The sequence below is a fragment of the Cryptomeria japonica genome, chromosome 8 (genome assembly GCF_030272615.1).
Source record: "Cryptomeria japonica chromosome 8, Sugi_1.0, whole genome shotgun sequence".
In the NCBI taxonomy this organism is placed as follows: Eukaryota; Viridiplantae; Streptophyta; class Pinopsida; order Cupressales; family Cupressaceae; genus Cryptomeria; species Cryptomeria japonica.
The window spans coordinates 10,053,587-10,072,439 of record NC_081412.1 but is presented as its reverse complement, the minus strand read 5'-3'; the positions used below and the strand labels follow the sequence as shown (position 1 = coordinate 10,072,439).

Below are 18,853 nucleotides of genomic sequence, written 5' to 3'. Positions count from 1 at the left end.
TGCTAGGATATGTTGTTGTCATTGATGTCAACATATTCATGTTTATTGTTCCGGTGATTACTGATTGGGAGGATCTTATGATCCGATTTGTAGTGTTGGTTTGTTGATAACTGTTTTGCAGAATTCGGTATATCCTCTGGTATATTCCGATGTGATTAGATTTGGTGCTGAGATTTTGGGATATTGTTTGGGATGGTCTTGTGTATCTTCATTTCATATGGTTCGTGATTTGGTGCTCCACAAGTTATCTTTCCTCATGTCAGTTGTTGATTGGTTGTGTTCTTGAGCTTTCAGATGTTGATCGATGAAGATTTGAAAAGTGGTGTTGGTGCAGATGTTTTTGGTGATTCTAACGTACTTGTTGGTGTTTTCTAGTCGTGTCCTACTTGTTTTGGCAATCTGCATTGATCGTTGTGCAAGTTTTTGGTGGTTTCTATCAAATGGTGATTATTTGCGTGTTATGTGGTATTTCTAGTGGTGTAGCGTGTTGCGATTGATCTTGGCATGATTTCCGGTGGAGTTGTGTGCTTAGGAATTTGATTTAGGACCATGCTATGCTATAAAAATCATTATATTGTTCCAGTGATCGATCTTTGTATCGTGTGATGTAATTTTGTAATTGAGGGTTGAGGGTTTAGTCGATCTTGTTATCAAGGTTGATGAATTATATATAAGTGTTATAGTCATGCAGTTTGGGTATCGATGTTTTGTCTGCATTATCAAAAAGAGGTTTATGTGCGAACAACTGATTTATCCTTCGGTGTTGATTTTAAGGTGATATTGGTGTTGCAGGGCAGACATCTGTGCTTAACTGGAACTGTAATCAGGCATATGGAGATGCTATTTCATCAATTCATTTCTTTCGAATTGTAGTCTGAATCATATTGTAAGTCAATGAGATTTCCCTGAGGGTTGTAACCTTCTGGGCAAATATTATTTGAGCAGTGAGCTCTAGGCATTGTGCTTGAATGCATGCGCATTTCCCATTGTAATATTTTCACATACTACTGCAAAGTATCATCTTACTGTGGGTAGGTTCCCACCGTGGTTTTTCCCTTAACCGGGTTTTGCACGTCAAAATCTTGGTGTTGCGTGTCATGCTTTCAATTTGCCTAGCTATCTTATTGTTGCATTTTATTAGATCTGTTTTTTGTGATTAAGTTTGTTATTCCGGTGAAGATTGATTCAGCCCCTCTCAGTCTTCCTTTCTGATTGTAACTAACAGGAATCCAAGCGATGTAAAAGTGAAAGTGGGTTTGAGGGAACCCACAAGGAAAATATGCAAATCTAAAAGTATGTGATGATGGATAGAGAGGTAAAATGTGCCATTAGCATTACATGAATAAAGGTTACAATATAGGGGTGGTTTCTTTACATTAATTGGCCTTATTTAGAACATTAAGGAATGAGTTTGTGTTCATATAAGATATAGGAAATCCTACTCTTTCATTATGATGGTTGGATTGTTAGTGTGTTTGCTAAGCATAGCTAGCTTCAAAAGTCTTGATTCTCTCAACCGCAATGGCAATGAGGGTTTCAATGGTGATGGTGAGAGCTCAAGGGTGGCATAGTTTTGCTCCTAGTTTTAATGGTTATACACAACATTGCCACCTCAAGGATAGTTTTCCTATTATTGCATATTTGGTCAAAGTATGAGGGTTGAGATGCACCTACCTCCTACTCAAGCCTTGCATTGGTGTAAGGCAACTTAGAGAGGTGTAGTTTGATCTACATTATCATGGCTGGTAGCAATGATGATATAGGCTTAGTTGATCCTCTTGTTTTGTGTCTATCCCTCTCCCTATAAGGTGTGAGACCTATCCCCCCCATCACTCATGTCTAAAAGCTTTAAGTCGAAGCTACAAAGGAACCATTAAGTGCACATGAGGACTCAATAGAGGAAAATGGTCACAAGCTCTCATGGAGGTATGACCTTGTTGAGCTCCTTATTTCCACATGGAGTTCTCAAATGTTCAAGTGCTTGCCATTTCTTGTTTATTTACTTTAAGCCCTTATGGATATGCTTTTCAATTCTTAATAATGATGAAATTTGAGAGATCTAAGTTTCACAAAGTTCTTTGATTGTGGCTTATAGAGAAATTTGTTGCTTCTTATAATAGGAGAAAATTGAAACAAACAAATATACAAACAAAGACGAGTTGCAAACCAAACACATATCAAATACTACTATTTTAATTTCCATATTGATGGTTGGATTGATAAATGAATCTACACTACCACAAAATCTTTAGCAGTCAATCTTTTCCTAATCTATAAAACTATTAGACTAAATGTAGATAAATAATTATTTTTTACCACACCTAAAGTAGGTAGCTTCAATCTGCTCCTCAATAATGCAGATCACTTATTGACTAATAGTGCAAATCCCTTATTGATTTGCTCCCCCTATGATCACTTGACTATAGGTAATACTCTCCAAGGTAAGGCCAGCCTTAACAAAAGAGGATTGAGATGTTAAGACAAATAATACTAGTTTGAGAATGACTGATTTGAAAGCTTGGTAAACAATGGTCTTGGGAAAGGTTCTCACAAATCTTGGATACAACTAGATGGCTTTTCAAAAACAGGCCCTTCTATTGGCTAAAATTAGATACCTTGTAAGCGCATGGTAATTGTGGATTGCTAACACCAACACATGCGGCAACAACTTCTTTGTGACCCTTTGTTTCTCTTCATTGCTCTGTATTCTATGTTTTGCACACTTCTCTTCTTCTTTGTTCATCCCAAACTCAAACATTCTCCATTTGCTAGTCACTGTGTGGTGCAGATGTTCTAGATTTACTTTTGTGTTCTCTCTTGTGTGCTCTATTTTATATCCTCTATTTTGTTGATCTTTTTCACCTCTTGGTTGTACCCTTTTTGTCTTCTTTGTTTTGCCTTCTTAGTCCTCTATTTACTATCGTTTGCCTTGGCTTTCAGCTTCCTCTCTGCAGCTAAATGCACTTCACTCACTTCCCTTCAACTCTCCTAATCTAAAATTTCCTTCTTTGTCTTTGATCACCAACAACTTGTCTGTCTCTGCCAACTCAATTACCTCATCTACCACTATCAAATCACATCAACTCCTCGATTCGATCAGCCCTGTACACCAATAATTTCCCCCCCCAAGAATGAATTTAAATAGTTTATTCAGTTTTGACATCTTGAAGATTTTCACCGCAAAAGATTTTATTCTTTGTCCTTAAAAATGTTCTCAGATTGGTCGTTCGTATTAAATGCATCATTTTTGTCTTCGGATCATTCTCCGTGTACCGGTTAGTAAGTTTAGTAATCTTCATCTGCCCGATGAGATATGATATCCTTCCTTGAGCCACAAAAAACAGTCTGCAACTTAGTCGCCATCAATGTTTTCTTCATCCTCTCTTGACCTAGTCTGATGAGATAGACAACTACCTCATTTAAGAGCACCATCACCGGCATCTGTATATCATATACACCTGGATGCCACATGTCTTCAAAATCGACGTCCAAGTCGCTCAGTCCATGTCGGTCAACTGCCACGTGGACCTCTGTGTCTATTGAGTTGGCAACATGTCGACAAAATCACCTCAAAAGGTCACGACGACCTTAAACTCTATCACATTCTCTGCATTGCAAAGTATAGCAGCAAGATAACCTTTTCCTTTTTTATTTTCCTTACCCTACATGGCCATCTTCTTTTAAGCTTCTTGGTTGCGAGTTGGCAGAGAGCTTCATTCTTCACTTTCCCTTGTTACCCCACGAGACCATTTAACTTTGGTCTTCCACGTTGCAGGATGGTAGGGTGCAGCATGCTTCTCTTCTCTTCATTACCCCACAAGACTATTTTGCTTTGGTCTACCTTGATGCGAGATGGCGGGGAACCGGTTTCGCCACATTGAAATAACATCCCGCTGCCCTATAGGATCTTCCGTCTTCTTGCTTCCTTGTTGCGAGATGGCGGGGAGCCATTATTTCCTTCATTTTTGTTACTCTACGAGTTCTTTTCTCTTTCGTTCTTTGTGGCACAAGGTAGCAGGGCTCGCCTTTTGCTTCACATCCATGTCACCTAGCGAGGTCATCTCACTTCTACCTTACTCATTGCAAGATAGCGAGGTAGGTTATTTGCTATGCATTTTGTTTCCCCGCGAAGTTGCTTGACTTCGCTCTTCGTTGTCGTGGGATAGCGAGGGACGCCTTTAGCATTTCTTTTATGTTACCCCGCAAGGTATTTTGTCTCACCTTTCTTCAGTGCGGGATAACGGGGGTGAGAACCTATCATGTTATTGACATCCCAAGTCACCTTTTGTAGTTTCGTAGATAGAGATAACCTCTGTGTTATGCGCTTCTCCTTTCTCCTATCGCGGTAGCCTTTGGTCAATGCAGAGAGTTGACCACGAGATAGCGATAGCAATAACACGATGTGTTATGCTATCCCTGTAACATTTGTGCAATTAACATGACCTATAACTACACTTTTTGAGTCAAACCAGATTACTCAATGCCTTACCAACTCAATGGCTAATGACTTCTTCGTCCAATTACCAGTCCCAATAGCACATCCCATGCTTTCCTTCTAAATCTTCATGTGAGACTAACATGATGTATTATGTTATGCGGCAACAACACTTTTTCTCTATGCCATCATTGGTCAAACTTGTTTGCCCCATGCCATCACAGCTCTATGGCTTTGGTCCTCTATCCACCTACAAGTCCAATAGCTAACTTCATTTTCCTCTCTATCTTATTTGAGGCCATTGACCCCATGCAACCTCCACGCATATTCATTCAACCTGCACAACCCTACTAACCTGATGCAACACCGTATTAGCCAATCTAATCTACCTCTAAGACACTTATCACCCAACATCTTTGTACTTTGCCAACCTGAGACAGCACAACCTCTATTAATTTGCCTCTCTGTCCAATGGATGTCTCTGTATGCTTTTGCATCTCTAACTAGTGACTTTGTAGGTGTGGAGCTATCGCTTTGCACATTCTCTATCAAGTTGTACTTGCTCTCTGTGGCACTTATCATCTTTTGCATCTTTGTCCACTACATTTTCTCAACTGTTGCCATCAATGGCAATCTAATGCCAACAAGTACTTCATGCTTTTAGATGAAGTCACCACTTTTGAAAATAATTAAATCGTTAAAGCAAACTCATAACTAAAGTTGGAAAACTAAATTTTTAAGTAAAACAAAAGCACACATAGTTAACAAATAACGAATGGTAAGCAAAGAAACAAATGGAAGGTTCTAAATGGTTGAAATGTGGAGCCTACTCTAGAGAACATTATTTGGAAGTAAATGAAAAACCTTTATGTGGCCAAAGGGATCATCCATTCGCTTTAGCGTTAGTTACTTCATTTTCACACATAAAGTTCTTTCTAGCACTTCAGTACTTTTTTTGTGGGGCTGATTGTTAATGCATATGTCCTCTATATAATCAAGGTGGGGTTGTGTGCCTTGTTGAATAATATATCTACTAATCAGAAAACCAGTGGGGCTGATTGTTAATGCATATGTCCTCTATATAATCAAGGTGGGGTTGTGTGCCTTGTTGAACAGATATGGAGAAGAATCACTCTTCCCCTTCTCAATTATTGAAGACAGTCAATTTAAATGCACCGATAAAAAAGGATGTATGACTGCAGGGTGAGCAACAAACAGACCTGTCACATCCAAGGATAAAACAAATCGTAGTACTTGAAATCTCTTATGGTAAATCTGAATAGTCTAGAGTTCGCACAAGACACTGATTAATCCTGATTTATTTGTATTAAGGATTTCAAATCTGACTGGCCCAGAGTTGGCATAACGCACTAATTGAGCCTGATTTATTTGTACAAAGGATTTTTTTCTCAATAATATGCCATGTTATTAAGTGACAATGACACGTGCTCAATGTAAGCTGTGTAGCCATCATTGGGATCAGGAGAAAGATAGTCAGTTGGATAGGGTTTTAAACAAAGTTACAAAACAATTGTTTGAGGGGTAAAAGCTTACATTGTGAACTAACTTGTCAAGGATACACTGTTGTCTAATGTCAGGAGAAAAGATTCAAGTTGATCATAAATGCTTCTGGCTTTAACTGTGTGTGGCTTTTTCCGTGTTAGGATATAGCTTTTCCTAATCCTCATGATGCATCAAAGAGTGTGATGCAAAGCATTGATGCAAAAATTTGTCACAGCTAAATCCAGATGCACTAATGATCACTAATATTGACTGTGGAAATAGCATGTCTCTCAGATTCAAGTTGTTCCTATAGTGAATGCTTTCACAACCTGCAACAAGATTTATCTATGCAGCTGAAACATCTGATATATAATATTGCAAGATATAAATCCATAAGTTCCTTTATGGTGGAGGTTAAATGACTTGCATCAAACTTAGATTTCAGGATCTCTGTGCAAGGTTTCTTTGTTAAATAACATTGCAGTGCTCAATAGGCAGCCTCTGTACCTGTTGGCATTCCCTGTCTGAAACCTGTGAAATTTAAAGTAAAATGTCATAAACTTTGGTATGTCAGCTGCCTCAAAAATTTGATTATCTATTCTTTGCTTGTCAATGATCATACAACTATTTAGCTTTGAACAGAATGTTTGTAAGAATAATATACATCATGTGAAAGGGGAACCACAAATCATCTGGTGACATTTTCAGCATAATGCTTAAGCAGAAAAGCTTTCCAGATGCTCTCGAAAGGGGGTCTGTTCAGTGACAACAAGACCATTTCCAAAAAACTATCATTTTAATGAACTAATTCTAAGATCGAAGAAAAATAAAGATTGCACAACAAATATTTTAGCTTCAACCTTGCAACATTGGCTTGGATTGGATTTCTCTGCAAATCCAATGCTTCAAGAATAGATCATAATAAATCTGTGCCAATGAAATTCCTGCTTCCAAAAAGCAATATGAGTGTCCTGCTTTGATTTCTGATGCACACAATATATTGAACGCAAGTTTTCTCCCAAGTGTCACTTGTATTGGATGGCAAGTTAACCTATTTCAACTGTGTTTTGGAGAAGGCTGTCCACATCTGGAACTAATGTTACTCGCTTGTTTATATCACCTAAAAAACAGCACTGTTTGGTAACTGAATTGATTGCAGCAACATCCTGTGCAAAAATGCACTCAGATCCAGGTACGGCCTGATGCAATTTTTTGAACAAGCCACGAAACTGAATCAGATAATGTGCATGAAGAAGAATATTATGTTCATTGCAAATATAAAGTGCACAAAACAAATGCAATCCCCTGAATACAGAAAAAGAAGCATAGAAACAGTTACAACTTACATCTAAGAGTATGTCACCAAGCTTCATCTTTACTGCACCACTCTCATATATAAGCAGTTTCCCCATGAATCCTGCTGGCAGCCTTTCAAGAATAAAACTTTCTTCATTACTAGTACTTGAAGCACCAGAGCTGCTAGCTGACTTATCATCTGACCGGCTAACATCTTTACCATTTGCACCACTGCTAGTTTCAGTAGCATTTTCGGCCTTGACAACAGGTAACCTGCCTAATGGCAGTGAACCTGGAAGCTGGAAAAAAAGAATTCTGTCATCGTTGCTCTCATTCTGCAAGCAAACAATTGAAAAATGTTAGAACTTGAAAAGTTTCAGGAGTACAAGAAGAATAATTTGCAGATAGAAATCTGCAGGTAAGGTTGAGTATTCGCAGAAATAATTAATCCCATGTAACAAACCCATAAATCAAGCTCTTCTGCTGGAACTATGGTATCCTCGTCAAATGTGTTAGTCGATCCTTCTCCAAATTCTTCTTCATCTAGAATCTCTGTAAACAATATACACAAATGAGCCCTTAATACAACTAAAACTATAACATCTCCACCAATGAATTGTTGTTTGTTATGTGCTTAAGGAACTCTGTAAAGAACATGGAAAAAGGACACTACCAGATTTTCCAGAGTACCGCTTCCTCAAAGGAAGAGAAATAGGATAGTATGTAGAATAATCCTGCAAGTCATCAGGGTGACATAAACTAGCCATCAGAATATTGAAAGGTCACTCTGTAAAGGTTCCAGCTGCCCAGCATAAATTTGGAGGGATTCAAATAAAAAATATAGTAAGGTCACACATCATAGAAGCTTACCATGGGTTCATCATATTGCTTTGATCGTTTTCCAGTCTTATCATCTATAAGCATTCCTTCATAGGCATCATCTGACCAGAAAAGTTATGCAAACAAATGCATCACTAAATAAGAATGAACAAATAAAAAGATCAGTTCTTTAGAAATGAAAAAGAAAATTTCCGTTTACCCTTAGAGGCAGCACTAACATATTAGAAAATCACTTTCTAACTTGTATTATTCTTCAGAGGCACAACAAATTTGAAATAAAGTCATCCATTTATACCATCGATTGATGGCTTTTTGTCAACTCCCCGAAAGCTGCCTGCACCACCCCCTCCTCCACCTCCTCCACCTCCTCCCCTGGAAAAGCCTGGTACTGGTCTTCCAAAGGAACCACTTGAGCCATACCCAAATGCAACTCGTACAGGTGCAACTGGTACACATTAATAACATCAATCATCACTCATTTTTTAAATCATAGCATAGCAGTTTTACATAATCTAAGATTGTCCCCATAAAAGATTTTAGTGTTATAAGTAACAAATAAAGAAACTAGTGGAAGTCCCGAGCAAAACCAACCTAGTAAAACCAAATATTTGGAAAAATTAACATATTAGATAACAACTGTAACAATGTGTTTTTTAAATAATCAAAAGTGTGTTGCCTTATCGAATCCTGATCTTGAGCATCCTCCTATGCAGATACCTCTTGACTTGTTACCCCCTTCTTCCCCTAAGAGTCTCTGCATTCAAACATCTTTTGTCCCTCCTCTGGATCCAGATGAGAGGAAACCCAAAAGGATTCATGTAGTCCTGGCTCTGTCCATGGACCTTTTGTTCCTATCATTCCATATTGTAGTGGTCTAAGCCTTGTATCTAAGCCAATATTAAAATCGATGAGATACAAGGCTTAGACCACTACAATATGGAATTCTGAGATTCTATGTAAATCTGAAAATTAGGTTGCCTTAATATAAAAAACCAGAGAGATATTCATCTCCTTTGTAATGCTAAAATCAGCCAAATCTGAAAATTAAGTTGCCTTAATATAAAAAACCAGAGAGATATTCATCTCCTTGTAATGCTAAAATCAGCCACTTTAACATGCTTAATAAACCTACCTAAGATGAACATAAAACATCAAAAAAGTGAACATTACATCACCATATGATAGGAGCAATAAAGAATGGCACAAATCAGCAACGTAAGAAGAACATTCCACAACACAGCATTTACATGGAGAAACCCTTGTGGAAAAAGGTAGAGGCCAAGCGTATACTATCTTCAATAGCAAGATTGCAATTCATTCACTTCCATCATTTCTTCTGTCTTTAATCTAACTACACTTCCCCTATTTTATCTTATTTTTGAAAAATTTCAACAAAAAATGAGATGCAATGCAATGTCCGAGTCATTTTCTGATCAGCCAATTCCACTGATGAGCAAGGTGAGAAACATATGCTGAAAAGACCACACAACTATCTAGATTGCAACTAAAAGAAAATGCACTAGGTGGCAAGCTGTCTAACTCACTTCTTTAGTGGAGTGCTATGGAATAGTTGAAAGGAAAGAACACTTGACACTTATTCAACAGAGTGTACAATACAATAAACTCAGGCATTTCACACTTCTTCAGCGGAGTGCAATTACAAAGCTTCCACTTATTCAGTGGGTAACAAATACAAATCTTTCCACTTATTCAGTGAAGTGAGCAAATTAAGCACTTCCACTTATTCAATGGAGTGAGCAATTACAATCCTTTCCACTTATTCAGCAGGGTAAACAAAACTTTTAAAAGCAGTGACCAAGCCCATTAGCGATACTACCATTTAATGTATTACAATGATATATCAAATGCAATACAACTCACATAACTGCTGCAACACTCCATAATAAGCTGAATATACATGGATAATCAAAGTAATAAGAACCCAACAAGCAGGGTACCTCAGATAGATGATAGTAAGGTAGGCTGCAGGTCTAATATCAGCTGTAACACGCTACAAACAGGTATAATCAGCAAGGAAATCATACAAAAACACAACCAGCTCATGCCCAACACACCTCAAATCGATCATAGGCTGAAATACAACCTCAAAACACACCGGGACTTCACCAAATCACATTGCAAGAAGAACATATCAAACTAGTTACAAAATTAAGACGTGCAGTTCTGATATGGTTCTGTTACAGTCAGTACAGAGGATTGTACGGCCCCCTTAAGCTCATGATAACACCAAAAGATCAACTCAGATTTGATACAATTATCCTCCAACAAGCTGAATGGCACAAATCAACATTAAAAACCTCCAAATATTGCAGCGCTTCAGTCCATAACTCACACACCTTCCTCACAGAGACACTCCAATTTATCGTATGGCCTCCTAGAGAATGGCACTGCCCTCACAACTTCAATCTGCTCCTTTAGAACTGTATGGCCATCACAATATCACTGTTAGCAGCCAAAACAACAGGGGAAGGGAAAGTATGATGCCCACAATGAAGGTTCCAGAATGTTAGGGCCAGGTTAAAAATGGTACGACCTACCTGGGATGTACAGCCAATGTCAATTTAACTCTCAATTCGCTACTAAAAATTTGAAAAACTAAAACACAACTACAAACTCTAGCAACAGAACATTATCAAAACACATCAAAATCACCCATACTGCAACAAAAACTCAAACTTCATTGAGTAGGTCACTGGTGATTCCTAAATGAAATCACACTAACCAGCTAGGGGGGTTTTCATCCCCAAGACCAGAGATCTCCTGAGGGTTTCCATCAAAAAAATTTGTGATGAACACAGGTTCTCTCCATATGCAAAAGCAAATAGCATATCATGCCTAACCTTTCAAATGAGCTCTCATCCTCCTTTGACAACTTTTCTAGAGGGAAAATATCGATAATAAAAAATAATAACTCCTTTTTTCCTCCACAGCATTCTTTTTTCCTAAAAAAATTATAACCCAATATGTAAAAACACCCCCTTGCCTACGAATCCCATTTGATGCACAACTCAAAACCTATTTAATAAATAATTTCACCAGGTTGTATTTTTTAATACTTTCACCATTAGACAACTTGAGTAATAATTATTTAATAATTCGATAATTTACACAAGATGTGGAAAGTATCAAATCGACACAACTATGCAATTTTGACCATATCAAAGTGATCTTTATGTCTTAGGACAATGATCTAAAGCAAATGGGTGACTTTCTAAAAATAGTAAACTTCTCCAATAAGTTTGGAGAGCTCCTAGAAGGTCATAAATCAATTCTAAAAGCATAACCGGGCTCACGAAGACCAACTAAGCTCACACCAACAACTCTACAAGACTCATCGTCCAAGAACTTCAGAGTTCTCCCTTACTGTTGTGACGGTTTCACACATCGCCCCATTGCAAATGGGGATCCCAACTTTTTCGCTTTCTAGGTTAGTTGTCTTAGCTTAGCCGCTGGCAGTTGTAGAGTCTTTTGCTATTAGCCTTAGCGTTGAAGAAGTATAGTTGCTCAAGAAGCCAGGAGGAAATCAAGTTACATCTCTCTCTTTTGGATGGAATGAAGACAGCCAGTTATCAAGGCTTTTGGAATGGATGACTCATCTTTTGCTTGCAGGGATAGGAATGAAATGAATGACTAAGGCATTAACAGTAACTTCCTTTGCCCTTCCTTGGCATTGACTGCCTTCCTTTGCCCTTCCTATGAGATGTGAAATGAAGCGACGTGAGATGAGGTGTCAAGTCAAAAGGGTTAATTGCACTTTATTGAAAGGCAGGTCGCATAGGGCAAAATTTGTCTATCTATGGGAAAATTTGCATTGCCCTCTGACAAGAGCGATTTCCATTGCCTAGACATCAAAGCAAATTTCTTCCTTTGCCATCAAAAGGGGTTGATTGCACTTTATCAAGAGGTAGGTCGCATGAAAGAAATTGGGCTCCGTTTGATGTGACTTCCATTGCTCATGCTTTGAAGCAAACTGCACTTCCATTGCTCATCGTTAGGAGCGAATTTCCTTTGCTGCTGGAGAGGAGCGAACTTCTTAGTTTGCCCATTATGTTGTCCAAATTCTTCCTTGTGATGATGCTAAGCGAAGCAATAGGAATGAACATTTTGGCGATTTCAAGTAACTTCCATTGCTCATCCTTAGGAGCGACTTCCATTGCCTATTCACAGGAGCAAACTATTGATGCATTTCCTTTGCTCCTCAATTGGAGCGAATTCACATGGAGAGCAAAACCTCAAGACAAATTGATGAAGAAGTGATGGAATGATGATGAAAGTTTGAATTTTAAGTCATTTCCTTTGCTCCTCAATTGGAGCGAAATTCACTTCCATTGCTCCTCAATTGGACAAATTTCCTTTTGCTCCTTAGAGGAAGTGAACTTCCTTTGCCACTTTGGAGGAGCGAATTTCCCTTTTTGCTTATTGAAAGAGATCAATTGATGGAGAACTTGATGAAAACTGCTGGAGATAGCAATTTGAAATCACTTCCTTTGCTCATCAATTAGAGCAAATTCCTTTGCTCCTCAATTGGAGCGACTTCCATTGCTCATGCATTGAAGTGGACTTCCTTTGGTCAAACAATGGAGCGAACTTCCATTGCTCATCAATTGGAGCAAATTCACACACACCCCTTCCCTTAAAGGCCTATAAAGGTTACAGTCAAAATCAGTCATTTGATCAGAATTACAAAGCGAATTCTCCTTCTATATAGCAGAGCAGCGAATTTTAAGAGAAGAAGCCGTGATTATAATCAGCAAAGGAAGCGAACTTCATCACAAAGATAGTGAATTCAGTCACCAAAAGGAGCAAATTTCATCAAGTGTAAGGCAAATTCATTCATCTACCTCCAACATCAGCGAAATTCCTAAGCATTATCAGACATGTCTTTGGATCAGATGCATCAATTCAGTGTTAAAACCATCCAAATCAGACAAAATCAGAGTTATAAGGAATAAAAGATGGATGAAATTAAGTGTATACTATGTGTGTTTGATACCTACTTGTTTGTTTTGCAGGTGGTAAAGGAGGAAATCAAAGGGGCCAGATTGTAGGGAGATCAGAACAGTACTACAATGAGGAAATTTCCACATCAAGGTCAAGGTCCAAGATACAAGGGAGATCAGAATCCTGCAACATGAAAGTCTATGCTATAAAGTGTATCAACAATCATCACAACTTCAATGTGGAACATGGAAATAGATGTCTTCAAGAGGAAGGATTTCATTGGCAAGCACAAGGGTATCAAGGAAAGTGACTACATAAGAAGTATTTTGAGGTATTCAGGAACTCTCACTGCATCATGATGACATGAAGAGCTCAAAACCTTGAAGTATAACGGAAAAATCATACAACTACCTCAGGGCAAGATAAGCAAGCAAAGATGGAGGATTGACTCGACCATAACAATGCTTCCCACCATCATCACCACATTGAGCGAGCTTGAGATGTTGAGTGTAGACACCTAAAAATGTCTCATTGATCGCATACTAATTATTCGTCTATTTAATTAAGTAATTCTTTAATTATTTGATTAAACTAATTTGTTCTTCTGATTATCACATTCAACACTTCTAATTATTCAATTATATTCTCAAATCAATTTAATCAATTAATCCTCTTACAAATATTAATTAATTGCGACATTTTCCTTAGTTAAATAATCTTTATTATTTAATTAGACTCATTTCTAATGTTTAAATAATTTCATTTAAATTATTTAAATTAATTAATTATTCCTCAGACCTCTAATTCCCGAAATTCTAATTCCAATTAATTTCATTTCATTTTCCCCAAATTCGAATCACTTAATTTCATTTCTTCCAAATTAACATTTCACCAAATGTGAATTTCAGTTAATTTCATGTGCATTTCAACATTCGAAAATCCAAATTCAAAATGAAAATCAAATTCAACTTCAAAATCCTACAGCACATGCTAAAATCAAAACTGATTGATCAGATCAGTTATCTAATCAGTTAACTCAGTTAACTCATCAATCATCCTTTTTAACTCTCAATCACCTTTTCTGACTGATCAATTAATCCACTTATTTCTCAATCAATTCAGTCATCTGATCCATCAACTCAATTAACTCATCAATCACCCTTTTTAACTCTCAATCACCTTTTCTGATTGATCAATTAATCCACTTATCTCTCCAATCAATTCAGTCATCTGATCCATCAACTCAGTCAACTAGCTAGTCTATTCAATCTACTGGTTAATCAATTCAGTTGACTCCTCAATCATTTTCAGTTGTTTATCAATCAACACTTGAGTTCAAATTCTCAACTCTTTTGTGTTAAAAATCTATAAATTCAACCTCATTTTCTCATTTCAAGCGAGAATCACAGGATCCAGAATTCTAGAATCATAGTCTTCAAAGTTATTGTCCATCTTATGTAGGAAATCAATGCAATACCTGAGATCCACCTACATCAACAATAATGGAGAAAAGCAATGGAAGCTTCAATCACATCAATTGAGGGAGTTTAAATTAGATTTAATTTCATTATGCAATTGATTCGATGTTATGTCATTGTAATTTAGGAGTAATTTGATTAGATTAGAGTTGGTGATTCACTCTGATAATCTAATTATGTCATTTACACTTAATTTACACCTAGATACATTTGGTGAACCCGACGTGAAATAGATCTAACCTTCATTTGCTATTTTGGTTGATTTTGCAAATTCGTAAGTGCCCAGGAAAATAAGAATATGCAATTGATCAGACAGAAATTCACAATTGCAAATATTTCTCCGTAATTGCCATTAAAATCTGTTGCAATTGACAATAAAATCCACCACAATTGCTAACATGATCCGCAATTGCTCAAAAGAGAGAAAGAAAAAAAAAATTATTTGTCGTTTCTTAATTAGTTGATCATGCGCAACTAACCCATAAAAATCTTTCAATTTTGGAAATTCTCATTTTTTGCATAAAATGTGTCTAATCCAATGGCAGGAAAGGTAACCTTCAAAATCTCAGGTGCAAGGAGGGCAAGACAGCATAGGAGAGAACAATGAACATACCAAAGACTCCTAAAAGCAGAAAGAGAGCTTCGCGAAATTGAAGAAAAAGAAGCAAACGCCCAAATATCATAGAAGCATCCACCGATTCATTGCCAAATACAAATTTTATGACAACATTGATGTGATGGCTCGTGTGATTTGGGATAACATCATTGCAGAATAAAATCTCTATCTTCTGTCTTTTGCTGCTGTCTAAAAAAAAAAAATTCTTTTGCATTTAACTGATGAGCAATTGACCTGATATTGCTACACAATTGTTCAGACATCAATTCGCAATTGCTATCATAGTAATTCGCAATTGCCAGTTTGGGTTTTTTGCATTATGTCTTTATTTAGTTCTAGTTTATATCAAGATTACTCTCTGTTTGTGAAAAGACAAAGCTCTGTAACTGAGAAAATTAGGTTGGATAGCCCACCATATGTCTACTAACGTTTTTTCTTTGCAGGGTTAGAGTAGAAAAAAAAAAATTGGTGTTGTTAAAAAGAACAATACAACTTTCATCATTGCTATGATGGTTAAAATGAACCCCATGCCTTTTTGGAACGAAGTCTCCAATAGTTTAGAAAACATTGCAATGAAGCTTTAAAAGGAATCATTGTTCTTCATGTCTTCAAGGTGATAGGTATATGCTCTCCCCTTTTTGGGGTGATCAAAAAGCCAAACCCACCTTTTTCATGCTTTATTTCATATTCTGCATTAGGATAACACCTTTAGAAGGTCTGCCTCCCAAGTAGCCCATAAGGACAAGTGAGAGGGAACGACCTAAGTGGCAACGGCTAAAGCCAAGTAATCCAAGCCACTATAAATAAATGCGTATGTGATGAAAATCATATGTGATGAGTGATACATGTTGTCACAACGGCGTTATGCCTCCCTCAGTGCCTATACGGCACGTTAAAATCTGTAGAGTGTAGCCTCTACAAACTGGGAGACCTCCCTCAACGGAGTGTAAAACATTGTTGATTGTGACCACTCGAACGGAACCTTTTCTAAACACCTTAGAAATTAGAAGCCCAACTGAGTCAGTAACCAAACACTTGGATTATCACAGTGCAAGGGTGGGGAAGAATCCGCCCCCAAGACACTCACCATATATCTCCCAGGATAACGGGTCAATTGAGAAGCAATCTTCTTTGGTCTAATTTCCGGAAAAAGGGAAAAAAACGGGTGCACCCTAGGGTGTGACAGGGTTGTTTGAGCTAACGGAATATCAAGATGTGGGTTGTGGTAATACTTGTGACCTTTTGACCATTAGGAGAGTCTGCTTGATGTGCTATCGATTAACCAAATACCATCGAAAACAAAATGGGGTCTTGAAAAAGATCTCAAGATTCATGAAGATTTGAAAAAGTCCTTCAAACAGTGCTCTCTTTGATCATGCCAAGTTGTTTTTCATTTCTTTGCTATTGTGTCTTTGCAACATTTTCAAAAAGATCAAACCCCTCAACAAAGTTGTTGACGTGTATTTTGTACACTATCAAACACAGAATAAAATACCCAAGGGTACCTTATCCTCTCTTGAATAAAGCCTCTGATTGCTGAAGATGTCGCGAAAAAGGATCAATCAAGATGACTCCAAGGTTCTTCGATGTAGGGTCTCTACGTGTGGATAAGCACCAGTGGTCGTTGTGAATGCTGTTTCATCAAGGGGCCTTACATTTTCCGAGCTGCAGGAACAGAATTTCCTAAAACTAGCAAGTTCTCAAAAAAGATCAAAAGGTAGGGTTTGCAAGAGATGAATTATAATCTAATCCTAAGAATGACTCAATGTAGGCTAGACTTGGTAAGATTCTACCAATTTCAGTATTGCCAAGCAATTACAACTCTACTGGAATTGATGCGATCTTCTAAGGTGATTAGTGATTTTCAAATCATCAAGAATTAGAAATACTACCACAAAGGTACGTATCAATAGTCCAAGAATGATTGAAGGTTCAAGCAATCCAAATATCTCCAGTTGACCACACAAGGCGTCCTTACAATCAGTAAGAAGCTAGTGGTTTGGAACGTGAATCTCACCAAAGATCAAGCTCAACACTTAGTCCTTCAAACTTAAATACTATTTCAATTGAGAATGATTCAAGAAAGTAAACAACCATGAAGATAGCCACAAGAATTGCAATAAAACACCATAACTTCAATATTTTATTGATCTCAAAGCCAAAATAGACAACAATTGCTTGAAATTCCTTCTTCAATGCTCAATCTTGCTACAAAATGACTTTCTTCTCTCTAAAATCTAAAATCTGATTTCTAATCTCTCATCTAATATCTCATATCTCATTTCTAATGACAAAATGAAAATGAGTGAGGGTATATATAGCATCCTCAATTACAATGAACGGCCCAGATCGAACGAAGATCAACGGCTGAGACTCTGACACCTAAACCCTAATTAGGGTTTGTTACAAAAAGTTCCCCTTTTATTGAACAATATTAAATGCATAGCCAAATATTTAATTGGCACAAAAATCTAGGAAACATAGACCAATGATAATTAAGGCACCACATCATCTACAACAACCTCTCTTCTAGAACCTTATTCCCTTTCCAATGCTCTTTCTTAGCATATGCAATGAATCTGGACACAATTCCTTCAATCTCAGCAATAGGAATCTCGGGAAGATTCCTCATTCGTTCCTCCAAGTGGATAACCTGATCAAAGGCCTTGAGAAGAGCCGCATCCCATCCAGGTTCGAGTTCTTTGATCTTCTCAATCAGGAGCATAATAGCGAACATTTGATCCCGTTGCCCATCTGTGATGACATTCTCATCCTTGCAAAAGATGACCTTGACCCTTTCTTCCAACTTTTGAAGGTCCACATCTGTCTCAACTTCGATCCTTCTGCCCAGAATGGTACATAACACCTCAAATACCTTGTCCTGAATTGGATGGATGACTCCTTCAACTTGATTGCATTTGGTGCTGATGTCTTCGAAAAGAACCTCCTTCATCTGGAGTAGAGTTGACCACTGGAGTAACTATGAGCTCCTCCATCCATTATCTTTTCTTGTGCTAGGATCTTCCTTGGTGTTTGCCTGATTACTTGTAGAACAGGAATGATAACATCTCGTGTGAGTGAAAGCGGCTACTGTTATCATCAGGTTGTGGACGATCTCAAGGACCTGGATAGCTCGATGGATTGTCTGCATCATTCTTGTTGCAAATTCAAAGGCAACTGTGTGGGATTTGTCCATCCAAGAGCTCATAAGCTGAACCAAGCTCTTGACTCTCTCTGCCTCGCCAACTGATTCAAGGGGAAGTGCTTGCACAGGAGACACTGCTGGATCTTGACGTCCCAAGGGCTGATTGAGATGGCTAAAGTAGCCTCTCCAAGCACCGACCTCTCTTTCAAGCTTTCTATTCTTTTCCATTTCTTCCCTAAGCTTGTCTTTAAGTGCCTCAAATGAATCGGTTGCCTCATCCAGTGCCTGCTCAACAGTAAGTGGACCAAGTTCAAATGTTTCTACATCATACTCTTCTGCAAGGATTTCACCTTCATACTTGTCCACTGCTGGTGTAGCTATCTGTAACTTCCTGGACCCTGTCTCATCTCTGATCATCTTGGACATCTTGGTGGCCTTCTTCTTCTCCGTTACTTCCTAAGAATTTCCTACAAGGCTCTCTAAGCCAATCACATTATCTTCATCCTCAATCACAATCACCCTTGTCAATCTCTCCTTCAACCAATCTGGAATGGCGGATCTTGTCTCTCTGACTTGTA

The 18,853-nt window shown here is 37.8% G+C and overlaps 1 protein-coding gene across 2 annotated transcripts in view; it reads right to left on the bottom strand.

Annotated features, from left to right (window-relative positions):
- Window positions 1–6,513: 6,513 nt before the first annotated feature.
- LOC131054977 (uncharacterized) overlaps window positions 6,514–18,853 on the bottom strand; it is a 78,061-nt gene continuing 65,721 nt past the window's right edge. For both annotated transcript variants that reach the window (XM_057989582.2, XM_057989581.2), the window contains exons 6-11: window positions 8,370–8,519; window positions 8,105–8,175; window positions 7,908–7,968; window positions 7,698–7,786; window positions 7,285–7,569; window positions 6,514–7,137 (exon numbers count right to left, since the gene is read on the bottom strand). In XM_057989582.2, coding sequence (XP_057845565.2) covers window positions 6,985–7,137; window positions 7,285–7,569; window positions 7,698–7,786; window positions 7,908–7,968; window positions 8,105–8,175; window positions 8,370–8,519 — 809 coding nt within the window. In that variant the 3' untranslated portion in view covers window positions 6,514–6,984. The remainder of the gene's footprint in view (window positions 7,138–7,284; window positions 7,570–7,697; window positions 7,787–7,907; window positions 7,969–8,104; window positions 8,176–8,369; window positions 8,520–18,853) is intronic.